Source organism: Neomonachus schauinslandi, chromosome 10, assembly GCF_002201575.2.
Source record: "Neomonachus schauinslandi chromosome 10, ASM220157v2, whole genome shotgun sequence".
Lineage (NCBI taxonomy): Eukaryota > Metazoa > Chordata > Mammalia > Carnivora > Phocidae > Neomonachus > Neomonachus schauinslandi.
Window position 1 is genome coordinate 117,061,853 of NC_058412.1, and position 27,269 is coordinate 117,089,121.

The following is a 27,269-nucleotide window of genomic DNA, read 5'->3' on the forward strand; positions in this document are numbered from 1 at the left end:
AAATGGAGCCAATTAATTATATATTTGCATTGTTTAGCCCTTCATATAAATTAGCTGATGAGCTCTGTGTGATTGGTTAATTTTTGCTGTTTATTTCTTTACTTACTAATTTACTTTACTTACCATCAAAGAAAGTGAGGCTCAAAGAGAGATTAACTTGCCCAGTGTCTTAATTTGAATCTGGGTCTGACTGACCTCAGAGACCATGATCTTTACTGAGTTACATGGCCTCTTTTTGCCTAAAACAGTTTTACTTTATTATACATGGGTGTGGCTAAGGTCCATGTAAATAGGAAGCATGTCTGGTCTGTGTAACGTTAAAATGTTGAATTAGATGGTGGGTTAAGTGAAAACAGTGTTAGGCCATGTAGCTTTGCATTTAAAAACTTCCACGGGGGCCAGCCTGAATTACTAACTTTCAGGATAACTGGACTACCGTCTACGTGGCCAGTTTCTTACTCCTGGGTCATGATGGACTGGCGAACCTGTCAGCATTCATTGTTTTTGGATGATTTTTTTTTAAAATATTTAATGTATTTATTTGTCAGAGAGAGCGAGTGAGCACAAGCAGGGGGAGCGGCAGGCAGAGGGTGAGGGAGAAGCAGACTCCCTGCTGAGCAGGAGCCCGATGCGGGACTCGATCCCAGGATTCTGGGATCACGACGAGCTGAAGGCAGAGGTTTAGCTGACTGAGCCACCCAGGCATCCTGTTTTCTGATGATTTAAAATTACCCTTTTTAGTGTACAAAGTATGTGTTCTTGGTTTGCTCTTTTCTTAGTCTTTTTCCCCTTTGTTTGTAATTAATGAGTTTGACACATTTAATTTGGGGAGTGGCTACCAAAATGGAAACTGTCATCTTTGTGACACTCATTTTGTAAAGCAAATCCAAGAAAGAATTGAAGTAGGCAGTGTCATTTCATTTATTTATTTATTTATTATTATTTTTTTTCATCAGAAAAAACTTATTTTGTAATTAACCAGAACAATGAAGCTGTTTTGATGAACACAAAACTGAAATTGGGGCTTGCTAATTTTAGATGGGAGGTTTTTGTTGTTGTTTTTTTTTTGGTTTTTGTTTTTTTTTATTTTATTTTATTTTTTATTCTTATGTTAATCCCCATACATTACATCATTAGTTTTAGATATAAACTATATAGTTTTTAGATATAAACTATATAAACTATAAAGTGTTCCATGATTCATTGTTTGTGCATAACACCCTGTGCTCCATGCAGAATGTGCCCTCCTCAATACCCAGTGTCATTTCATTTAATCATTCAGCACACAGTTGTTCAACATCTGGTACACACGCCTTTATGCTATACTGGAGACCAGACCATTCTGTATTAGAAATCATACATTATTTGAAACTAAGCAATTTGAACCAGGCTCCTTTTTTTTTTTTTTTTTTTTTTTAATTCTTATGTTAATCCCCATACATTACATCATTAGTTTTAGATGAAGTGTTCCATGGTTCATTGTTTGTGCATAATACCCAGTGCTCCATGCAGAATGTGCCCTCCTCAATACCCACCACCAGGCTAACCCATCCTCCCACCCCCCTCCCCTCTAGAACCCTCAGTTTGTTTTTCACAGTCCATCGTCTCTCATGGTTCGTCTACCCCTCCGATTTCCCCCGCTTCATTCTTCCCCTCCCGCTACCTTCTTCTTTTTTTTTTTCTTAACATATATTGCATTATTTGTTTCAGAGGTACAGATCTGAGATTCAACAGTCTTGCACAATTCACAGCGCTTACCAGAGCCCATACCCTCCCCAGTGTCTATCACCCAGTCACCCCAACCCCCCCACCCTACCCCCCACTCCAGCAACCCTCAGTTTGTTTCCTGCAATTAAGAATTCCTCATATCAGTGAGATCTCTGTTTGACTTATTTCACTCAACATAATACCCTCCAGTTCCATCCACGTCGTTGCAAATGGCAAGATCTCATTCCTTTTGATGGCTGCATAATATTCCATTGTATATATATACCACATCTTCTTTATCCATTCATCTGTCGATGGACATCTTGGCTCTTTCCACAGTTTGGCTATTGTGGACATTGCTGCTATAAACATCGGGGTGCACGTACCCTTTCGGATCCCTACTTTTGTATCTTTGGGGTAAATACCCAGTAGTGCAATTGCTGGATCATATGGTAGCTCTATTTTCAACTTTTTGAGGAACCTCCATACTGTTTTCCAGAGTGGCCGCACCAGCTTGCATTCCCACCAACAGTGTAGGAGGGTTCCCCTTTCTCCGCATCCCCGCCAACATCTGTCGTTTCCTGACTTGTTAATTTTAGCCATTCTGACGGGTGTGAGGTGGTATCTCATTGAGGTTTTGATTTGGATTTCCCTGATGCCGAGCGATATTGAGCACTTTTTCATGTGTCTGTTGGCCATTTGGATGTCTTCTTTGGAAAAATGTCTGTTCATGTCTTCTGCCCATTTCTTGATTGGATTCTTTGTTCTTTGGGTGTTGAGTTTGATGAGTTCTTCATAGATTTTGGATACTAGCCCTTTATCTGATATGTCATTTGCAAATATCTTCTCCCATTCTGTCGGTTGTCTTTTGGTTTTGTTGACTGTTTCCTTTGCTTTGCAAAAGCTTTTTATCTTGATCAAGTCCCAATAGTTCATTTTTGCCCTTGCTTCCCTTGCCTTTGGCGATGTTTCTAGGAAGAAGTTGCTTCGGCTGATGTCAAAGAGATTGCTGCCTGTGTTCTCCTGTAGGATTTTGATGGACTCCTGTCTCACATTGAGGTCTTTCAACCATTTGGAGTCTATTTTTGTGTGTGGTGTAAGGAAATGGTCCAGTTTCATTCTTCTGCATGTGGCTATCCAATTTTCCCAACACCATTTGTTGAAGAGACTGTCTTTGTTCCATTGGACGTTCTTTCCTGCTTTGTCAAAGATGAGTTGACCATAGAGTTGAGGGTCCATTTCTGGGCTCTCTATTCTGTTCCACTGATCTATGTGTCTGTTTTTGTGCCAGTACCATGCTGTCTTGATGATGACAGCTTTGTAATAGAGCTGGAAGTCCGGAATTGTGATGCCGCCGGCTTTGCTTTTCTTTTTCAACATTCCTCTAGCTATGCGGGGTCTTTTCTGGTTCCATACAAATTTTCGGATTATTTGTTCCATTTCTTTGAAAAAAGTGGATGGTATTTTGATGGGGATTGCATTGAATGTGTAGATTGCTCTAGGTAGCATTGACATCTTCACAATATTTGTTCTTCCAGTCCATGAGCATGGAACGTTTTTCCATTTCTTTGTGTCTTCCTCAATTTCTTTCATGAGTATTTTATAGTTTTCTGAGTACAGATCCTTTGTCTCTTTGGTTAGATTTATTCCTAGGTATCTTACGGTTTTGGGTGCAATTGTAAATGGGATCAACTCCTTAATTTCTCTTTCTTCTGTCTTGTTGGTGTATAGGAATGCCACTGACTTCTGTGCATTGATTTTATATCCTGCCACTTTACTGAATTCCTGTATGAGTTCTAGCAGTTTTGGGGTGGAGTCTTTTGGGTTTTCCACATAAAGTTTCATATCATCTGCAAAGAGTGAGAGTTTGACTTCTTCTTTGCCAATTTGGATGCCTTTGATTTCTTTTTGTTGTCTGATTGCTGTGGCTAGGACTTCCAATACTATGTTGAATAGCAGTGGTGATAGTGGACATCCCTGCCGCGTTCCTGACCTTAGGGGGAAAGCTCTCAGTTTTTCCCCATTGAGAATGATATTCGCTGTAGGTTTTTCATAGATGGCTTTTATGATATTGAGGTATGTACCCTCGATCCCTATACTCTGAAGAGTTTTGATCAAGAAAGGATGCTGTACTTTGTCAAAAGCTTTTTGCATCTATTGAGAGGATCATATGATTCTTGTTCTTTTTTTTTGTTAATGTGTTGTATCACATTGATTGATTTGCGGATGTTGAACCAGCCTTGCAGCCCAGGGATAAATCCCACTTGGTCGTGGTGAATAATCCTTTTAATGTACTGTTGGATCCTATTGGCTAGTATTTTGGTGAGAATTTTTGCATCCATGTTCATCAGGGATATTGGTCTGTAATTCTGCTTTTTGATGGGGTCTTTGTCTGGTTTTGGGATCAAGGTAATGCTGGCCTTATAAAACGAGTTTGGAAGTTTTCCTTCCATTTCTATTTTTTGGAACAGTTTCAGAAGAATAGGTATTAATTCTTCTTGAAATGTTTGGTAGAATTCCCCTGGGAAGCCATCTGGCCCTGGGCTTTTGTTTTTTGGGAGATTTTTGATGACTGCTTCAATTTCCCAGGCTCCTTTTTTTTAAGTTGCCAAAAACATGCTCTTTTAAAAAGATTTTTTTTTTCAGGTTATGTAGAATTTGTTCATGCTCTGCTATTGACTTAGAAAAATTAACTTTGTACATTCTCTTAGAATCCATCATCCAATCCAATCACTGGCCTCAGTATAGGCTCTGGTACTGAGGACAATGTTTTTGTAAATGTCAGGAGCGTGATCATTTTTAGAATTTTCCTTCACCTCATTTAATTCTGGCTAACTTTCTTTAAATCCCATATTTAATGGACAGCGTTGCTTGTGCTTTCATTGTACAGACTGAGGAACTGATCAAAGCTTTGCAGGACCTGGAAAATGCTGCATCAGGCGATGCTACTGTCCGGCAGAAGATTGCTTCTTTGCCCCAGGAAGTGCAAGATGTTTCTCTCTTGGAAAAAATAACAGGTGAGAAGGTAGAGTTTGGATGAAAGGTGAGGGAAGAGGGACCCATTTCTCTAATTCATCAAACCCTAGGACATGCTTACGTTTGCAGATACAGACGACTTCTATGTGGTGTTGGGTTTTGCAAACAGCGAAGCTGTTGAAACAGTCCATGCTTGAATAGTGATTCTAGGAACTGGAGAAAGGCTGGCATGCCACAACCTGTGGCACTCTTACGTGAGATCTGCTGAAAACACAAGGCAAATTGTGTATGTGATATTGGGGGGGCAAGAGAGAAGACATTAAATTCATGATGCTCTTACTAAAAAAAATTCAGGGCTCTGTGATTTATACCCTGCACACAGACACACCCCATAGATGATAGTGCCTTTAATGCCAAGAACGCCAGGTGTATATTGTTAGTCATGTCATTTTGCCCTCTTGATGCTCACCCCCAGTTAAACAGGGAGGGACACGTAACATTATTCCCGCTTTATGCATGGGAAATTGAAAGGAAGGAGTGAAGCACGAACTAATACTTATAGAGAATGCTCTGTGCCAGATACTTCTACTCTTCATGATAACCTTTTGAGGTCACTGCCTATATATCCGCATATTGCATAGAAGGAAATTGAGGCTTTGAGAGGTTAGGTGTCTTTGGGCAAGATTATCAGTTCCAGTTTCCTTACAGCATTTGGCTCACTTCATGTCTCTGTGTCCCATTTTGGTAATTCTTGCAATATTTCCTTTTTTTTTTTTAAGATTTTATTTATTTGACAGAGAGAGACACAGCAGGAGGGGGAACACAAGCAGGGAGAGTAGGAGAGGGAGAGGGAGAAGCAGGCTTCCCGCCGAGCAGGGAGCCGGATGCGGGGCTCAATCCCAGGACCCTGGGACCATGACCTGAGCCGAAGGCAGACGCTTAACCATCTGAGCCACCCAGGCGCCCCTCTTGCAATATTTCAAACTTTTCTGTTATTCCTTACGATGATTTGTGATCAGTGATTAGGATTCACTGAAAGTTCAGATGATAGAATTTTTTAGCAACAAAGTATTTTTTGATTACAGTGTATACTTTTTTTTTTTAGACAATGCTCTCCACACTTAGTAGAACAGTATAGTGTAACCATAACTTCTGTATGCATTGGGAAACCAGAAAACTCATTTGACTCCTTTATTGCGACATTTGTTTCATTTCAGTGGTCTGGAACTGAACCTGCAATATCTCTGAGGCACACCTGTATTTTAAAGGTGGTTGGGGAAAACCTTTCTGATGAGATGACCTTTGATCAGAGGCCTCCCCAAGATTAGGAAGCAAGCCATGAGGATATCTGAGGGAAGGAAGTGCTACACAGGCAGAGGGTACAGTCTGAGCAAAGACTTCAGGTCAGGAGCATGCTTAGCTGCAGGACACAACATGGAGGCTGTCTAAATCCTACAGGCAGCGTTTGGGCTCACTCCTACTTCCCCACCTCCAGCAGTTGGACCCTACTAGATCTTATTTATTTATTTATTTATTTTTTTAATTTTAATTTTTTTTTTGTTCCTACTAGATCTAACAGTCTGTTAACGCTTCCACCTTTTCTCAGCCTCCACTCCCCTCCAGCCTTACTTTCTTCTCTACTTAGCATGGAGTCTTTATAATCGCTTCCTTACATACACCCTCAGTCTCTGTTTTTCTCTCTCCTCTTCACTGTAGTCTTCTGGCAAAACCCAACTCTTCTCTTGGCTAAGTCCAACTTTTGAGGTTATTATAATGATCAACTCATTTATTCTTACTATCAGAATCATAGTCTGTAAAAATTGGGAGCAAATTAACATAAAGCTAGCAATGTTTGTGATTTTATTTACCTGTTTTCCCTGCCCTAAAGGTCTCATATCTCATGGCCCTTTTTTTTTTTTTTTTTTTTTTAAGATCTACTTATTTATTTGTGTGAGAGAGAGTGAGTGCAGGGGAAGGGTTCGGGGTGGGGGGCAGAGGAAGAGGGAGAGAAAATTTCAAGCAGATTCCCTGCTGAGCCCGACGTAAGGCTCGATCCCATGATCCCGAGGTCGGACCTTAACCGACTGAGCCACACAAGCGCCCCACTTTTTTTAAATTAATAAAAAATTCATTTTGATTTTTAATTGCAATAAAATACACCTAATTTACGATCTTAACCATTTTTAAGTGTACACTTCAGAAGCACTAAGTACATTCACATTGCACAACCAATTTCCAGAACTCTTGACTAAACTAAAACTTTATACTCATTTAATAACAACTCATTTCCCCCTCTCAGCCGCCATATCTAAATCCAACTTTTCCTCTGTTCTTTCCTGGACCTGCACAGCTGAGTGTGGCTGGGAAAAACAAATAACACACATAAGCTGATTTTTCTTCCTACTTCTGTGGGTGAACATGTCATTTTTTTTTTTTTTTTTAAGATTTTATTTATTTGACAGAGAGAGAGAAAGAGATCACAAGTAGGCAGACAGGCAGGCAGAGGGAGAGGGAGAAGCAGGTTTCCTGCTTGAGGTGTGGGCTTGATCCCAGGGCACTGGGATCATGACCCAAGCCAAAGGCAGACGCTTAACCGGCTGAGCGAGCCAGGTGCCCCGAACATGCTGTTTTCTAAACCAGCCCCCTACCTGTTTGTTAGTCCTGTTCCTTCTCGCTATTCAAGGACATTGCTCCAATAATTGTCCATTTTTTCCCTCTGCTGGCTCATTCTGCACAGCATAAAAACATGTACTTTTTTCCCACGTGGGAAACACTTTTTTTCTTGACCCATATACTGCCTTATTTCTCTGTTCTTTGTAATACAACATTCTAAATAATTGCCTGTGCTCATTTGTCTCCCTTTCCCCTCTTCCCATTCTCTTTTGGTTCCACTTTACTGAAGCTGCTCTTATCAGTGTTGTTGATGACTTCCATGTTGCTAATTCAGTGGTGAATTTTTGCCCAATCTTTACTTGTGGTCATCGTAACTTGATCTTAGTAACATTTGGCCCAGTTGGTCATTTCTTCTGATTTGGTACAGTAGGCAGAATAATAATACCCCTGGCCCACCCAGACATCCTTGTCCTAATCCCCAGAACCTGTGAATACGTGATCTTACATGGCAGAAGGGACCTTACAGATGGATGAAGTTAAGGATCTTGAGGTGGGGAGGAGTATCCTGGATGATTTAGGTGGGCCCCATCTGGTCACAGAGTCCTTCTGAGAGGGAGGCCGGAGGGCAGTAGTCAGAGAAGGAGATAGGACCCTGGAAACAGTCTTTGGAGAGATGCATTTTGAAGACGGAGGAAGAGGCCATGATAATAAATACTAAGATAATACGTTTGTGTTATTTTCAGCCACTGAATTGGTGGTAAATTTGTTGCAGCAGCAACAGGAAAGTAGGACTCTATCCTAGCTTTTCTCTCCTTCCTCTGGCTCTGGCTCTTTAGTTTCCTTCTCTGGTTTCTTCACCCCTCTGTTACCTCTTCATGTTGAGTATTTAGCGCTCTTTTCTAGTTAGTTTCACTGACAGTTCCTCTTATCCAATTTGATGACTTTAAATAATTTTTAGACTAGTAATTCCCTTATTTATGTCTCTAGTGTTGACTTGTCACTTGAACTTGAGACCCGTACATCCAGCCTTCTGCTTAGTGTTACTAGTTGGCTGTCTCAAAAACCATTTCAAACTTGACCTATCTCAAACCAAACGTCATCTTCTCTCCAAAATTCATTGCTCTCACAGTCTTCCCCTTATCAGCAAATGACCCCCTCCTCATTCCTGTTGATCGGACCAAAACCGGTGTCTGACCCCAGTATCTGATATTGTCACCACTTCCACTGCTACTACCTGGTGCAAGTCACCAACATCTTCACTGGGATTATTGTAAGCGTTTCCTCTTTGGTTTCCCTGCTTCCTCCTTATCTCCCACCCCCAGCCATCACTCTCTTCTCCACATACCTAGAGTAACCGGAGTGATCTGTTCAAATGGAAGTTGGACCATGTCCCTTCTGCTCAGAGCACTCCAGTTATATGGGCTCCTTGCCAGGCACTCTCCTCTTCTAGGACTTTGTACTTGCTGTTCCCGCTGCTTGGGATGATCTTCCCCAGACAGTCACATTCACGTGGCTTGTTCTCCCACTTTTTCCAGGCCTTGGTTTACATACCACCTCAGTGAAGCTTACTCTGACCACCACATTTAAAAGTGTTATTTCTCCTTCTGAATGCCCCATGCTTTCTCCTCTGCCTTTTTTTCTCTAGAATTTTGATCTTCGGCTGATAAGCAAGTAAAATGTGGTATATTGTTTCTCTTCTTACCTGAGAATGTAAACTCCTTGGGGCAGAGAGTTTTTGTCCTTTGTGTTCCCTGTTGCTCTGAGAGCCTAGAATGGTGTTGAGCATAATAGGAGCCCACATATTTGTTCAGTTAATTGGAAGGTTTGGGGCCTAGCAGTCTGATTGAGGTGGGTTAAGTGACAGTGGTAGGAGAGGAGGTGGGTATGAGGAGAATGATCAGCTCTCCTGAGGAGTTCTGTAAAGGAGGCAGGGAAATGGGGCAGTAGCTAGAGAGTGACATGTGGACAGAAGGTAGAACAGCATGTTGGTATGCTGATGATAGTGCTGGCGGAGGAAGAGAAAGAAGTTGAAAGGTGTGGGGAACAGTCACAAGGGACAGTCACAGCAGCAGAATCTTGGCATGAGCAAGAGGGAATGGGATGCCCTTGCTCTTGGTTTCAAGGCAGTGATCTATTCTTTTGACCCTTAAAGGCCTTTTTAAAAATGCTGTATGCATATTAGAGCTCCAATTTCACCAGACCCACATGAAATTAATTTTATCAGTTCTTTTCTAATACAGCTCATCCTTTTGTCACTCCTTCTCATTTCCTAATGTTGAGCCTTGTTCACCTCCTCTTTCCAAGGATATCCTTTCTTATACTTGATACTTCAGCACAGTTTTTTCTCAAACAGTGAGTTATAGCCCATTAATTGGATGTGAAATCGGTTTGGTAGGTAATGACCAAAATTAAAAAAAAAAAAAAGAATAGAAGATGGAATACTTCACACATAGTAAGGATAAGTATTGCTTTATGAAATTTTCATTTCTTTCTGTGTGTTTGCATAAAATGTGTTTCTTACTAGTGGGTCACGTTTAAAGAATTAGAACGTCTGTTCTTACCAGTCCCTGTATTTTGCTGAATGGAAGAAGAGAGCTCCTGCCCAGGTTCAAGGCTTGCATGGTATACAAGGGGTAGAATCCTATCAGGTCCATTTTATAGAAATGGTTTTGAGTCCCAACTCCTCCGCTAACCACATGGTATCAAACCAGCCTTATAGCTTTTATTTGGTCTTAGTTTCCACACCCAAGAAACGAGTGCTTGCTTTTGTATTTCAGAAGAATGTGCAAAAAATACTTAACAAAATAATATGAAAGCGCTTTCGAAATTCTCAGGGGCAAGGAAAAATTATTTCATGTGTGACCTTAAATATCTCTGTTTTATTTGTAGAGCTTTTGCAGGAATAGGCATTTAGAAAACCTTTGCAAGATTCCCCTCTTTGTACAGTTGCCTCACGTCAGGTAATTCAGAGATGTCCTGTCTTGTTAACAGGAGTGAGTTCTTTGGATTTCTCTGTCAGCCAGTCCATTGTTTGTCTATAGGTTCTGGCTTATTCTTGGACTCTGTACATTGGGAGAGAAACTGTTAACCTCCCCCAGAAATGTTTGCAATCATGGCTGTGTGATTTCTATATTGTCTCTGTTTTTTGGTCTCATTTGTTCATAGACAAAGAGGCAGCTGAACGTCTTTCAAAAACAGTAGATGAAGCATGTCTGTTACTAGCAGAATATAACGGGCGCCTGGCGGCAGAACTGGAAGACCGGCGCCAGCTGGCTCGGATGCTGGTGGAGTACACGCAGAACCAGAAAGATGTTTTGTCAGAAAAGGAGAAAAAACTAGAAGTGAGTACATGGCAAGGCAGACCCAGACTGCCCGTTTCCTTTCCTATAGTCCAAAGTAGGAGGTTTCTTTATGCTTTCGTTAACACATTTTTTTGTCTTTTAAAAACTAATGAGATGAGAACATCCATCAGATACTGTAATCATTTGAACCGAGTTGAAAATTGAAGTCATGTTTTTGTGTGTCCAAGAAAGAACAAACCGGAATGCAAGAAACAATGAAACCTTAAAGCATTTAGGAGCTTAATATTACTTCAGTTTGAACTCACTTTAAAAAAAAAAAAATTGTAGATTGAGGTACAAAAAGAACAGGTGGTTGACAGAACTGAAGCATGTGTATTTGGTAGTATTTGGAAAATACTTAAAATTGCCTTTCTTTTAGATTATATTGAGATTTATTTCTGACTTATATCCATGGTTAAGGCCAGTAAGGAGTCTGCCTCTAAGCTCTGTCTGCAATCAGTTCTAAAATGTCACAGTAATGTTTTATGGAGTCCAGTTCTCAAACTGTTGAGAAGGAACTCCTTTCTACCCTGAGTTGGCATTAGCCTGAATGCCCTTGGGGAGGGGCTTCAGAACTAGTTCCTTGCCATGCATTGATCTGGCTTCTTCAATAAGTACATGGTGGTTTAACATCCGTGCTTGCATAACACAGCCAGTGGTGTGGACGTTTGGGAACCTTGGCTTGCCCCAAGCTGCTAGCGGTGAAGGGGTGAAGACAGTTTTGAGTCGGAGAATCAGTTAAATATCACAGGAAGCACTGGAGTAGGTAAGGGAGGGAGGGGATAGTCCCTCTCCCCACGCCAGCACTCAAGAAACATGTTCTCTGACACAGAGGAAGGGGAAGCGGCGAGCTAGTCCTGAGGCTGAGATTATCGTGTTTGCCTTTCCACACAGTCGCTGACTTGAGGTGGGCAAAGAATGATGGGCACTTTTGACCCTATCCTTACCTGCAGGGATGACGGGAGCAGGGCTGGGTAGTGGTTGGGGGAACTTCATAAGCCATCCTGGAAGTAGAAGATGGGAAATGGTTGTGAGAGTAGTATGGCTTAGATTTAGAAATCGACACTGACCAGAAATCCTAAAGGGAGTTTCACAGGCAGTACCAGACGGTCATTTATCTGAAATGCTCATCTTTCACTGAGGAAGCATTTTCAGCACTGTGCCCCGGGACTAATAAGAGAGTGTAATTAATGATTCTGGTTGTAAGTCACCATGCCATCTGTTGAACTGCCCCTTGGCGACACATTAAGGGCTTTCTCTGATCTGTCAGACATTGATTATCATGAGCAGCTGTTGTTGGGTGGAAGGTGGCAAGCTACCAGAGAGGACAGAGTCTTTGAGAAGGAGATTGGGTTGGTAGAGTGGATTAACTCTTTGTTTATTTCCCTCCCTCACAGTTGAACTTGGCTCCCTATGTTTCTTGGGGGATCATTCTGGTTTCTGTAGAACCAGTGGTTGGTGAGATGCCATGAAAGGTCATTAAGCAGAGAGATAGATCAGAGATTTGGGTCTGTTCTGTAGCTTTCCAGCCCAAATTCCTCTGCTCATTTGGACACTGGGATTCCATTGCTTAAGAATCAGAACAGGAGACTCCCATTGCTGGAAAGTACAGATTCTGAGCTGAAGGTCCTTTCTTTTCTCAAACCATGTCGCTTAGCCACTTGAACAAAACCATTCACCGTAAAAATGAAGCTAAATTTGCTTATTTAAAAAATCAAAAGACTAGATACAATGTAAGATGTTGAGAGCTGGCTTTAGTTTTTTCTTTATCCATGTTTGCTAAAAAATGCCTGCTCTCTAGAATTCATGATTTTTCTCTCACGTTCCGGAACAGACTGGTCTTACTCCACCATACCCTTATGGTGATGGCAAAACTTGAAAAGTATATGCCACTTGAAAGATGATGCGTTACCAATATGAATTATTCTAAATCCTCACAGTTGTTTATTGATGAGGGCTGTGCATCAAGTATACTTATCTTTTTAACATTCACTTATTTAACATTGGTAGTCCTTGTTTTAAAATCGCCGTATCAGAATGTAAATGAAATCTGCTTTTATTTTTTAATCCTTTCATTACCTTTAATGTATGAACTTGGAAATCTTAGAACTCTGGAAATGTCATGATTTACCTGAGAGCCTGTTTTCTTCCCAAAGTTCTAATTTGTTAACACATGAGTCCCCCCCCCACCCCCTTTTTTTAAGTTCATCTCTTCCTTCGTGTAATAAGCATACCTTTTTGTCTTTCACTTAAGAATCTTATGTTAGATTTCTGGGTGGCTCCTAAGCTTTGGGGTAGGGAATGTGATGATTTGGAGCCAAGGATGATTCAGATGCTGTCATATCGGAGGGGGCAGTTACGGCCCACAGAGGGAGATTGTGTTTCTGCCCTCAAGGAAGTCATTGTGGCATAAACAGCATCGGTGAACATAAAACCAAACCAGGGGGATTGTACATAATGTAGATTAAGGAGGCAGTTGGCCACTCTGATTGTGGCTTAAGGTCAAATCCAAACCTCCTGGAAGTCAATAAAGGCTTTTTGTAAAAGGAAATTGCAATTGGAGAAGAGAAATACGTTGATAAATGGGAAAGCCAGACTGGAGCAGACAAATGTGTGAAGAAAGACAAAAAAAGCAGAAGGGGTGGGAAGGAAGTGCTACAGTCCTCCAATGGGAACCAGGCTCTGTACTCTTTAAGGAGCTGCTTATTTATTCATGAATAAAGTCAGCGCAGCGTGTGCCAGTCAGAATTATGTCCAAAATGAGCAAGATGTGCTGTCTTCCCTCAAGGAGCTTACATTCTGTTGGGGGAGAAACAGCAGGAACCAGAGAGTTAAAAAGAAGTAAGGGAACACCCTGGCTCACTGTGTCTGAGTTGAAATAGATGAGAAGATTAACATGTTAATAATAACACTAATTTGGCTAGAAGTTTGTTTTTATTAAACACGTGGGCAGTTTCTGAACCCTGTAATAACCCTTCAGCAGGTCTTCTGAAGTCTGCTAGCCTAGGTGGTCTTGGGCTCTTGCAGTGCCAGGAACGTAATTGTTTCTCAATAAACATTTGTTCTGTGCATGAAATTTCATCAGTCAATTTTCTATAAAGAGGACTTTTTTTTTTTTAGGTTACATGAAAAGTGGTTTGACAAATCTGATTTAATTTGTGGTAAAAAGGTGACTTTTTGATAGAAGCTCCTATGGGTTTCTCATTTGTGCTTTTTTCCCCCCTTTAAGTAGAATCATGATTCTTTTTGAGATGATAGGGTTTTGTTTTTTACCTGTTCTTTTGTTTTTTGCTTCTGTTTCTGGATGTTATGGTGACATTGGCCTACCACCTTTCCTTTAAACTCCAGGCAGGGTTAGAAGGGGGCTGCTTCAAATCTATTTGCAATGCTTTTGTCACGAACATGAGAAAACCTAGAAACGGGTAGGAGGGCATGTGGAAGGAAGCATAAATGGTAGCCTGGAGGTGGTTAAGAAGTGTGGAGGGTACAGAAGAAGGTTAATTCAAAAAGGTGAGGCCAAAGGTACCAGAAAAGCTTCCAAACTGCAGTTCTTAGAGCAAAGGGAAGGTTTGTTTCTGGTAGACAGAGATGACTATTACCCCAGTTGTCTGTTAGAAGCTCATAAGCCATGTCAGAATGGGATGGATAGAGTTCCTGTCTTGTCAGTTTGGAGAAAGCATGATGTGGGTATGTTCATCTGAGTGATCAGGGCATGTGGAGGGGAAGGGGAAGGGATGGAGGGAGGGAGGGAATACAGATCTATTTGTACAAACATTGGAGAAAAAAAATTAAGGAGCAGGTACTCGCTGTTTTACGACCATAACATATCAGTTATTTTCATTCACATCATGGTGTTTGGTTGTCATTTCTGCAAAAAAAAAAAAAAAAAAAAGTCATTGGAACTTTCATAGGAGTTGCACTGAATCTCTAGATTGCTTTGGGAACTATGGCCATTTTAACAGTCTTAAGTCTTCCAATCCATGAACACAAGATTTCTTTCTATTTATGTAGATCTTTTAAAATTTCTGCTGCAGAATTTAAAAAAGTATGCTAGAGGCCCGCTTACTGGTGCATTTGACATTGCAAAGGCCCTGTTTAGGTACCACACGTGTCAGGGACCACAGGAAAGGGCAGTGGTGTGTGCCACCTTTTAGTAGGTATGTGTACCCCCATGTTTACAAGGCGTGTGTACAGATGCATGTGTGCTCAGCAAAGCCACCAAGGCACAGCTATGATAGCCAGCTTCACTCTTCACTCAAAATGAAGTGGCACGTTGAGGCCTGGATGTCTGAGTAAGTCGTTAACAGGACTATTGAGCTGGACGGAACCTTAGACATCATGGAGTCTGACTTCTGAATTGGTGAAGAAATCAGACCCAGAGAAGGGAGTTTGCCACAGACCAGGAATAGAATCCAAGGCAGACATCTGGTAACTTTCCGCCAGGTTTGTGTTTTCCTTTGTTGTTGTTTTGTTTATTTTAAATTTGATTCCATCAGGTCAACAGCCGGAAGACATCCTACACAGAAGAGTAGCCAAAGTTGAATCATTTCAACAATCCCCATGAACCTTGTTTTAGAAAAATGCCATCTATGTAGGGGGATTAAAATAGTTGCATGAAGCATTTCAGAGTGGCCTCTGAGAAGACCTTTCTAAGGTTTGAGAGAGCCAACTCTGCCACTGAGGTTCTAAATACCCTCCTGGCTATGACTGTGCATGCTCTAGGGGGCATGGGGGTGATTGGACCATTGAACTTGGGGCTGCTACTGTTTCTCCCCAGCTTGGCACCTCCCCCTTGGCCATAATGAATACTCAGGAGTAGAGCCTTCTACTTCAGACAGCTGGGAAGGGGGAAATGGCCCAGGATCTAACATTGCCTTGTGACTCTTCATATTTCTGTTTGCAGTTTGGTTATAACAACTTGAGAAATTCTTTAGCTGTAGCTGAGAAGGTACTAAACCAAACTGATGGCCGTCTGTTGTTTTTGGCAGCATCGGCCCCCTCCCTGCAGGGTGCAGATGGTTAAAAGCATTATTTCAGTAATGGGATAGGCAATAGGTGGAGATAGAGAGCTCCATTTTTTGTCAACTTTGGAGTAAATTCTTTTTTTCCCATGATGTTCAAAGCCAGTATCTCATTGTCCATTCCAATAAGGACAGATGGGAGCAGGTGATCTAATCCTCATTTTAGATGAGAAAACAAAGCTCAGAGTGTCTATGAGCAGTCAAGGTCAAGGAGGAAGTCAGTGAGAACCAGAACCCTAATCTCCTGACTCTAGTCATCATCTGCATTGTTCCCCTGGGAGCTTAGGGACCCTGCCTAGACTGCCTCTCACAGCCCTTCCTAGCCTGGCCCCACCTGCTCACAGTCCTCTACACTCACTGCCCTTCCTTAGCAGATAATTCTTTTCCTCCCTAGAGTAGCAATGCTATCAGCACCATGGGCTGATCCAGCCCTTGTTGAGAAGGTCAGTCTGCTTAACGCTGCTCAGGTGACCCCATGGAGGGTTTGAACTCACATCCTTCCCCACACAGCAGCTCATGCCTTGCCCCCTGCTTTTTCACCCCTGCTTTGATATGGGAGCCTCCCCCTACAAAGTTTCCTTCCAGTAAGTGGGGACTTGTCTTGAACTGTGTGGTTCTGCAAGTAATTTGGGGTTTAGAGACTGTGTCCTTGAAGTCCTTCCATTCTTTTCAGTTGCTGCCAACCCTTACACTCAGGTTAGATTTGTAGCCGGAGCTTTTCTCTGTGAGGGGGTGTGTGTGTGTGTGTGTGTGTATGTATGTGTGTGCACACGTACACATGGGCATATGTGTGGGGGTGGGTGGGTGCTCGTGTGTATTTTTTTTATGTTACAGTGTAAAAACTCTGGTATTTGTTTATCTCTTTTCATCCCAGGGGGGAAAATGCCACATTATTATTATAATGTATTTCACATACTTGGTGACCTAAGGGCATGGTTTGCCAACATTGGAGACTTCACATTAAAGAAGTGACATGATTTCAAAGCTCTCCCAGCTAGAATTCCATACATATAGTCATAGTATCATTTCCATATTTTTATATCCCAGCTTTTGGCGATTCTTCCTGTTTTCCAGAATAGTTCCACTGAGTTTTAGCTGGTGTGTGTAGCACTAATTTTTCATATTTATAAAGTACGTATACATGTGAAGTCAAAACAGCATCTGGGCCCCTTGTCACTGCCTGCCTGCCAAAACATTCATTCTTATTCAACTAATAGTTCTTTATTTCTGTTTTTTTTTTTTTCAAAGATTTTATTTATTTATTTGAGAGAGAGAATGAGAGATAGCACGAGAGGGAAGAGGGTCAGAGGGAGAAGCAGACCCCCCGCTGAGCAGGGAGCCCGATGCGGGACTTGATCCCGGGACTCCAGGATCATGACCTGAGCCGAAGGCAGTCGCTTAACCAACTGAGCCACCCAGGCGCCCCTCTTTATTTCTGTTTTAATGATTACAAACACATCACAGGGAAACTTAGAAAATAAGTATAAAAAATTATAATCTCATTACCCAGAGAACTTTTGATTTTGGTATGTTTCCTTTATTTTTTCTTCAGTTTTATTTATTAAAAAAAAAAAAGATTGTATGTATTTATTTGAGAGACAAAAAGAGAGTGAGCCAGGGGAGGAGCAGAGGGAGAGGGCCAAGCAGACTCTGAGTCAAGTGTGGAGCCCAACACAGGGCCCAGTCCCACAACCCTGACACCATGACCCAAGCCAAGACCACGAGCCGGATGCTCAACCAACTGAGCCATCCCAGCATCCTTTTTCCTACAGTTTTAAAATTAAAGTGATCATAATACGTAGACAATTTTCTGTCATGCTTTTTTTTTTAACTTTATGTGTCATTTTCCCTTATTAACAGAAACCTATGTAAAACATTTTAAATGGTTGCTTGAACACCTATAGTTGGATAATCAATGATAATTTTTATTGAGTATTTATGTGGGTTTTTTGTTTTTACTTTGGGCTAACTTCCAGTATTGCATTATTTCCTTCCTGTAAGTTTAGAAAACGGATTCTCTGTGTATGTGTAGATGCCTGCTTGTCTTTAAGTATGTTGAAGTTTATATACATTTCAATGTCTTTGCCCCTAGTGTGCATTTCTGACTTAGGAGTTCTTGCTCTTCCAAAGCATCTTCGGCAGTTTGGCACTTCATAGAGCTTTAGAGATAGACAGATAGGACATACAGATGTCCATCCCCAAGTTAAGGATTAATCATTGTTATGTGAGGAAATGAGCATTGAATAGTTTAATTAGACAAATAGGGCTCTCTTCTGGGTTTTAAGTTATATTTACATTTGAAACAGCTGTGGGAAATAGCAGCTACTTCTTATTATAACACTGACTTGAGTGAGCATCATTTTGAGAGCAGGTTCACATTGCAGAAATTTGAGCTCTAGTGTCTAAATGTCTGACCCAATGGATACATCTCATTTTGAGCAGAGATCTATTTTAGTATTTAGGAATGTTCCTGCTACTGGTAAGGTAGGCCTTCACCCACTTCAAGTTGCAATTTTTGTAGAAAGTAAAATTGGATTATGTCATACTTTGCAATCTTGGAAGTTCCATTTCTGTTGTTTTTATCTCTATAAGATAATAGGGCTTGAATTAAGATTAGAAAGTCTTTTCCTATGATTACAGCAAAAGGTGTTCGTGGTTGTAATCAGGAGTTAGAATGAAACCTTTGCAAACGAAGCCCATGAGCTCCCAAAGGTGTGGCGTGCTTCCTGTGAAGAGGTGAAGGTACCAGCTGTCATTATGACTTTGCAAGCCTCCATAATTTGTTTTCTCCCTTATTCAGATTCTTTAAACATCTTTAGGAAAAAGTGTGGGCAACTCTCTTGCTTAATCCGTTCATTAGGTACTTGGAGAACTTAGAGTAACTTTGCAATTTTAAACTCAACAAACATTTATCAGCAGCCTTCTGAGCCTTCTTGGGGTTTGGATAGTGATTAATGGACTCAGTCCACTTTTTCCTCAAAATGTCTGGTATGATGTATTTGGTGCTTTTCTGGGTCCTTTAATTTTGCCCATCGTGTTTCTGTTCTGTGAGGCATAGACTTGCTAGGAGTTATTCCCATGGATATCATTTACCCAGTTATGATTCAGTGATGAGGATCTGTAGTCCCCATTCCAGGCTTTCTCTGTTGAGGCCAGTGGTCCTTGCAGCTTTTTATCTTTGGTGTGGTTTGTCATTTATAAAACAGCAGTGTTACCCTCACCTGGGGCAAACGGGCTCGAACACTTGTCTAACCTGAAGCTGTTAGGGTCTGCCTTTCCTTATCATATGGGGCCTTCAGGGGCACTTTATTTTCTATTCTGTGGAAGAATTCTCCAGTAGACTGGCTACAGGTGGCCTTCTCTGCAGGTAGCATGCTTTGCCTCTCTAATATTAAATAGAATAACAACATTCACATGAGCACACTCCCACTGTCCCTTTTACTACCCCATTTTCCATCGCTGCCTTTACTTCTGAACCCACTGCAGCTTGGCATGCATATCTACATTCTACTGAAGTGGCTGTCTTCAGAATCCCCCACTACTGGTCTAGACTCAAACGTCAAGATACATATCCGCACCGCCCCCCCCCCCGCCGGCCCGTCTTTTGTTTCCTTTGCTCTTTTTGGCCCTCTCTATAGTGCTTAATACTATTCATTACCTTTATGTGTTCTTCTTCTCTGGTTTCTGTTAGTCTTATTTTTGTGTGTGTTCTTAGTAAGCTTTTCTCCATCCCCACCCTGTAAATGTTGGTATTCCTTTAGCCTTTTTCTCATTCTGTCCTTTTGTAACACACTCAAAGTGGCTTCAGCTATCACCTGCGTGCTGATGGCTTAAATCTAGATCTTTACCCCAGACCCTTCAGACCCATATATCTTATTTCCATAGACACCTCAAATGTCATATGGCCAAAACAGACCGTCCTCTTCTTCTAACCTTTCCTTCTCTTTCCCTGTCTGGGAGAATGGCATTGCCATTCGTCAAGAGCGGACACCAGAGCTTATCTACTATTACTCCCTGTTCGTCCCACCTCCCAGATGGGTCAGTTCAGCCTCCTCTTGTCTCAGCCTTTCCTTCAGCCCCTGTGCCACACCTCTGCCAGACAGCCTCTTGTTGCCCGACTGCCCCATCGGAGTGGTCAGCAAACCCTTGTGATTTTCATCTCAGTTTTTCTTGAATCTGTCCCCTTCTCTTCCTCTCTGTCTCCATACCCACCACCTTAGCCCCCACTGCCACCACTTCTCCCCTGCTCACCTGTAGTAGCCTCTTTGCAGACCTCCCTGCATTTGTTCCTGTGTCCTGTAACTCATTCTTCACATGGCAGCCCTGTGATTTTTTTCAAAAGGTAGCTCTGAGCAGGTCATTCCCCTGTATAAACATTTAAATGGCTTCCCCGGGCTCCTGGAATATAAGCCCAAATCCTTGCATGTTCCCGCCACATGTTCCGTGCCCCACGCCATGGCTGGCCCCTGCTGACCTCATCAGCCATCTCTCTTAACACATTCCATTGCATTTTGTCTCTGCTGGCCTTTTCTGTCTCTGGCTCTCCATGTGCTGCTCCCCCTGAGCGCACTCTCCCCCCTTTCCTTCCCTCTGGTTAACTCTACCCTTGTTGATTCCTGTTTCATCATTTATATCCCATGTCAAATGGTATTTCCCTGAGACCCCACCTCCATCTCCACCCCACAAAACCAGGTTTCTCCTCTCCTCCCCCCATAAATACTGTCCTATCTCCCTGTCTTTTTCCTTCAGAGCACCACATCGTTTGTTATTCTGTTTATGGATGATTTTGTTATTTCCCTGACCAGACCATAAAATGCTGTCTGCATTGTCACTCTGTCATCCCCAACCCTATCCTAATGCTTGGCACAATGTCTTGATCTCAGGTGGCAGGTACAGTTGCAGTTCAGTTCATCTCTAGGCTAGGTGAGGCTATATCTTTGACGGGGGGATTCCTTTCACATTGGTGATGCTCCCATGAGATCTAGGCTTTACTGCTTAGACACATTTTTTTCCAGTCTCTTGGCCTTTAGATTAATGGGACTGGACTGTGGTATTACCTAGTTACAAAAATCTGTGACTTCCATGGTCTTGAAGGTTGGAGGCTCCTTTTTTTTTTTTTTTTAAGATTTTATTTATTTATTAGAGCACAGGGAGGAGGAGAGGGAGAAGCAGACTCCCTGCTGAGCATGGAGCAGCACAATGTGGGGCTCAATCCCAGGACCCCCAAGATCATGACCTGAGCCAAAGTCAGATGCTTAACCGACTGAGCCACCCAGGCACCCCCGGAGGCTCTTTCATTTGCTCAAACCAACTTCTAGTAAAGGTGCTAAATTTTCAGGACATACTCAGATGGCTTGTAGGAGGATGGATCTTTATATCCCACTAACACTTTTTCTTCATTTCTGCATGCCGTTTCTTAACATGTGGATCAGGAAGATAAGGACTGCTTAGAACACAATAAACATGGGAGTGGTGGTGGTTCTTTTCCCCCCCTCAGATCTGCTGATTCACATTGAACAGTTTAGCACGTGCCTGGTCTCGTTCAGATCTGGCATCACCCCATGGTGCAGGCATGGTTTCCATTCCCATCCTAAATGTAAGGACGCTTAGCTCAGCAAGGTGAAGTCGTATGGTGCACCACAGGCAAGTGGTAGAGTAGGATTTGAACTTGGATTTTCTGACTCCTTATTTTCTATCACAGCAACCTCCTTCTGGTGGGAGAGATGCGATATATGCTTAGTCTTTTGGAGGAGCCAGGAAATGTTATTTCCCTCCTTTTTTTTTTTTTTGCGTATGGAAAGAAATTGGTCTTTTTATTGCTTCTAGAGAAAACTGTGTCCAGATGCAGTGCAGTAACCTACAGGCTGCCTTGCCCCAGGCAGACCTATTAGTGCTTAAAATTATAATAAATATCACCTAAAATTATTCCGTGTGGAAACTACCTTTGCCTTTCTACCCTTTGCTTCTTAGCTGCCCTCCAGGAAGGCTTGACTCGGTCAGCATTGGCTCAGAAGAAGAAACCATTGGAAGGCTTGCATCTCTCATGTTTGTCTGCACAACATCAGTAACCTGGTTTTCCATGAAAATGGTTGTTAAGGAAGCCAGTTTGTGGGGGCTTTGTTATTTGCATAAAACTTAGATTTCTGACATTTGACTTAAAAAAAAAAACCCAAACAATTTATTTTTTAGAGAGAGGGCATGAATGGAGGGGAGGGGCAGAGGGAGAGAAAGAATCCTAAGCAAGCTCCATGCTCCACTTGGAGCCAGATGTGGGGCTCAATCTCACAACCCTGAGATCATGACCTGAGCTGAAATCAAAAGCCCAACGCTTAACTGACTGAGCCACCCAGGTGCCCCTAAGAAAAATACTTAACTATAAATAGTAAATCTTCTTCTTGTACTAGTATCGTGGTTTTACATGGTTTTCTATAATGAGGGGACCCATGGCATAAATGTAAGCATTTTTGGAGGACCCAGGTGCATTTTTAAAATAAATCTCTCTCTCTCTCTTTTTTTTCTTTTAAGTAGAGCCCAATGTGGGGCTCAAACTCATGACTATGAGATCAAGACCTGAGCTGAGATTAAGAGTCGGACACTAAACCGACTGAGCCTCCCAGGTGCCCCAAAATAAATCTTTTTTTTTTAAAGCATTTTATGGACATCTGTTAAGTTGTAAATATTTAGCTTTATGATTACATTAAAGTTGGAAAATTTGCCCAGTCCTAAAATTGACTTTATTTTTTGTTTCATTTTTATGAAAATAATTATATGGAGACACTGTCTTTTTATTCCTCTCTTGCTTCTGCAAATCCCTGTCAGAAGGGAGTTTTTGCTGCAGCAGCAGAAGCTCCCTTAAACCTTTTGTGTAGAGGGTCTGCTGGGAAGAAAGAAATATCCTGAAGATTCTTGGTGGTACAATTCCAAGCGTACGAAGCCCCTTCCCGTTTGACTCCTACAGTGGATGGGTTGGATCGCTCTGAGAACATTCCTCTAATTGGAGCCATTTTGTCATTTTCCCTTCTGGGAAATACCTTGTGTTTACCTTTCTTACGGGTTTAGTAATGGAGCCGAGAGGCCCTGAGCACTGGGGCTGGAGCACAACTTCCTCCTTTTCCTCTGTCTTCCCCAGCATCTTACTCAGCAGCTCCGGCCCTGCTGTGACACCCTAGAATGTATCATTTTGAAATGTTGCGGCTGCCACTGAGTCACATGGGAGCACAGAGCTGGCTGGGGGAGAGGTGCAGATCAGTTACGGTTTTTTGTTCCCTCATAGATTCTTGAAGAGAAGTTAAAAGTGGCATTCTTATTTTCAGTTGGAAGATTTATATATTTTCCCTAAAAAATGAAAGAAAGAGAAGTGAATTAATTGTAGTTTAAGTAGAGGCTGTGATTTATAAGTGTAGCTCCTCTGAGCTTTAGTGGCAAGAAGTAATAAGTCTCCTGGCAGGATGAAGGGGGCTGACTGGGGGTGTTAAATAATTTTAGGGTGAGGGTCAGCTTCCCCTTTCTGTTTGGCTCTCAGTCTTCATGCGATTAAGTTCTTTGACTTAAATTCAGTTTGGCAGGCCACCTTTAAAACAGGGCCCTTCATAAACTGCTTCGTGCATAATAACCCTTTATGACTCTTAATTGGGAGTAGCTGAGCAGTGGGTGATTTTTATATACCATATGTCCTATAGCACAACAGGGCAAGAGAAAGGGAAACATGGGTCTTGATACTGGAAATCTTGTCTCATCAAATCAGGCCTCTGCCTGTGATGTTCTTTCTAACATAATTTTTCTTTTCTTTTTTTTTTTTTTTTTTTAAAGATTTTATTTATTTATTTGACAGAGAGAGAGATAGCGAGAGCAGGAACACAAGCAGGGGGAGTGGGAGAGGGAGAAGCAGGCTTCCTGCCGAGCAGGGAGCCCGATGTGGAACTCGATCCCAGGACCCTGGGATCATGACCTGAGCCGAAGGCAGACGCTTAAGGACTGAGCCACCCAGGCGCCCCCTAACATAATTTTTCTTACATAAATACTTCCTAGCCAGAAAAAAATAGATTTGACAATGTTTACATTTTGATCAGTATTTCTTATAGGAGTTGGTTAGAGGAGAAGCTTATAAATTTGTTTGTTTTGAAAATGAAATTCCTGTAGAAAGGTCACCGCAATGTCAGTCCCTGTCATTTCTGACCCTCTTATCTCAGAGCTCATCTGCAGCATGTCAGGCCTGGCCTACTGCTCTTAACCAAAAAAGGCAAAGAATGTGGAAGCCTTGCTCCCTTGCAGCTGGTTGTCTTAGTGCTGCATGATGGTCTGTGTTCGCACAGTGTCAGCTGGATTCGCAGGAAGCAGGGGGTGTTGGACACATTTTCTGTGGCAAGTTCAGAGAGTCTGTGAGGCAGGATTCCAGAGCTTTGCCAGGAGCATAAATCCTAGGCATTATCTTAGAACTGCACACTGGGCCTCACCCTCTGCGTTTTAAACATTTCTTGGCAGTCAAATAAACCCAGGCAGTTTATCACAGGTGCCCACTTACCCCTCCGCTCGAGGATCCTGACTCAGAGGGTAGTAGCAGCAAGTCTGATGGAACCTTCATGTGTTTCACGGCTCCCTGCAGTCTCTCGTGGGAGAGGTAGGGTTTGCTGCTACAGTAGGTGCATGCAGCTGAATGGTAGCTCAGCCCCTCACCTCTGCCACCACCCTGGTACAAATTATGCATGAGCAGGAAAGGAAGAGCCACAGGATCACTTGGATTTGCCTTGTCTCCTCTTGCTAAAGATAGGTAGTGGGGGAACAGCAAGTATCTGAAGACAAGAGTACAGAAAGGAGCCACAGTGAATTGTGATCATTGAGAGGAAGAAAGAGAGAGGGAGAAGGCCGATGAGCAGGAGCACTGCAGCCTGTCAGCCTACTGATAGAAATTGTGCAGGTCCCAGTCTTGCGCATTCCTGTTCTAGGCAGGGTAGCGTGAGTATTAGAGTAAAGGCTTGGCCCTCTATTGCACACAAGTGTCCGGTATTTTAAACAAGGAGCATGTGACCACCTTGCCACATCATTTCTCTAGCTGAGTGGTACTTGATGTACTAAAGAGACTGTGGGATGTAGTGTACTTAAATGAGTCAGAAGACTTTGAATGGGTCTCATCACGTTGATTTTAGTGATACCATGAAAAGAAGCTGAATTTCTGCTGAGGGCAAGGTTTGTAACCTTGTAGCAGCAGAGCTTGTGGACCAAACTTTTGTTAGAAGACAGACTGGTAGGTTGAGAAGAAAGATTCTTGGGTTTTCGTGGTCTGTCTCCTCTACCTTTCCAGAACCAAAGAGAAAAACTGTGGAAAGGCAGCTAGTGAGGAGGTGCCACCACCCAACCAGGGGAGCCTGGAAGCAGGAGAAGTGGAAGGCAAGTGAGAGCTGGAGTTGTGTTGGGGGGATAGTTTTGTTCGGATTCAGTCGTAATTTTTTTGTTCATCCATGGTGACGTTTATAGAGGACTTTATTTGGGAAAAGACAATCTATTAAAAAAAAAAAAAAGGGAAGGGTGGGAGATCAGAGTTTGTTACTACCTGATCTATTTAGGGGACTAAAAAATTACTATTACTATTCAGTTTGATCTAATCAGAGCTTGCCATGAATTCTTACCTTCTCATTTCTCCTCAAAGCATTAAGCTAAGTCATTCAGATGTCTCAGCTAAGCCAGCTGCATGTTTTAACAGTTTTCAAGGCAATCTCCACCTATATTTGGATATTCAGAGTCACCCTTGCTGATGCATTTAGACCTCTTGGCTTATTTTTTAAGGCAGTTTTAGGTACACAGCAAAATAAGAGGAAGGTACAGAGATTTCCCATATACCCCTTGCTCCCCCACTGCCAACTTCCCCCACCAGTGTGGTGCATTTGTTAACCATTGATGAACCTACATTGACACGTCCTAATCACCCAGTGTCCATACTGTAGGGCTCACTCTTGGTGTTGTACATTCTGTGGGTTTGGACAAATGTATGATGGCATGTGTCCATCATTATAGTATTTTCACTACCCTAAAAATTCTCTGTTCTCTGCCTATTCATCCCTGCAACCCCTGTCTCCATAGTTTTGCCTTCTCCATAATGTCATATAGTTGGGCTCATAGAATATGTGGCCTTCTCAGATTAGCTTCTTTCACTTAGTACTAGGCATTTAACATTTCTCCATGTCTTTTCATGACTTGATAGATCCCTCCCTTTTAATGCTGCATAATTGTTGTTTGGATGTACCAAAGTTTATTAATCCATTCATCTACTAAAGGGCTTCTTGGTTGCTTCCAAGTTTTGGCAGTTATGAATAATGTTGCTATAAACATTTAAGTAGGTTTTGGTGTGGCATAAATTTTTAACTCCTTTGGATAAACACCAGTGAGCATGATTGCTGGATCCTATGGTAGGAGAATGTTTAGTTTTGTAAGAAACCACCAAACTGGGCGCCTGGGTGGCGCAGTTGGTTAAGCGACTGCCTTCAGCTCAGGTCATGATCCCAGGGTCCTAGGATCGAGTCCCGCATCGGACTCCCTGCTCTGCAGGGAGCCTGCTTCTCCCTCTCCCACTCCCCCTGCTTGTGTTCCCTCTCTCGCTGTGTCTCTCTCTGTCAAAAAAAAAAAAAAAAAATCTTAAAAAAAAAAAAAAAAGAAACCACCAAACTGTCTTCCAGAATACTTGTACCATTTTGCATTCCCACCAGAAGGTATGAGAGTTCCTCTTGCGCCACATCCTTGTCGGCATTTGGTGGTGTCAGCATTCCAGATTTTGGCCATTCTAGTAGATGTGTGGTGGTATCTCGTTTTAGTCTGCATTTCTCTGATAACATATGTTGTCTTTTACAAACATTCTCTCCCAGTCTGTGTCTTGTCTTTTCATTCTGTTGACAGCGTCTTTTGCAAAGCAGAAAATTTTTCATTTTAGCGCCATCTAGCTTAGCTTCATGGGTCAGGCCTTTGGTATCGTCTCCTAAAAGTCATCACCAAACCAAAGATCATCTAGATTTACTTCTGCTGTCCTCTAGTTTTATAGTCTTGTGTTTTCCATTTAGGTCTGTGAATAATTTTGAGTTAATTTTTTTTTTTTTTTTTTTTAAAGATTTTTTATTTATTTATTTGAGACAGAGAGAATGAGAGAGAGAGAGCACATGAGAGGGGGGAGGGTCAGAGGCAGAAGCAGGCTCCCTGCCGAGCAGGGAGCCCGATGCGGGACTCGATCCCGGGACTCCAGGATCATGACCTGAGCCGAAGGCAGTCGCTTAACCAACTAAGCCACCCAGGCGCCCTTGAGTTAATTTTTGTAAAGGGTGTAAGATCTGTGTCAAGATTTGTTTTTTTGCATGTGGGTGTCCAATTGTTCCAACAACTTTTTTGTTGAAAATACTCCACTGTACTGCCTTTGCTCCTTTGTCAGAGATCAGTTGACTGTATTTATGTGGGTGCATTTCTTGACTCTCTGTTCTGTTGCATTGATATTTGTCTATTCTCTGGGCAGTATCACATTGTCTTGATTACTGTAGCTTCATAGTAAGTCTTGGAATCAAATAGTGTCAGACTTTGTTCTTCTTCTCTTTCAATATTGCATTGACAATTTGGAGTCTTTTTGCCACCATATAAA

At 42.1% G+C, this 27,269-nt stretch overlaps 1 protein-coding gene across 3 annotated transcripts in view; it reads left to right on the forward strand.

Moving 5' to 3' along the window:
* RPRD1B (regulation of nuclear pre-mRNA domain containing 1B) overlaps positions 1–27,269 on the forward strand; it is a 54,821-nt gene that overhangs the window by 21,682 nt on the left and 5,870 nt on the right. For 2 of the 3 annotated variants that reach the window (XM_021689005.1, XM_021689006.1), the window contains exons 5-6: positions 4,598–4,724; positions 10,462–10,637. In XM_021689005.1, coding sequence (XP_021544680.1) covers positions 4,598–4,724; positions 10,462–10,637 — 303 coding nt within the window. The remainder of the gene's footprint in view (positions 1–4,597; positions 4,725–10,461; positions 10,638–27,269) is intronic. The other variant, XM_044918636.1, reaches the window with a different exon arrangement.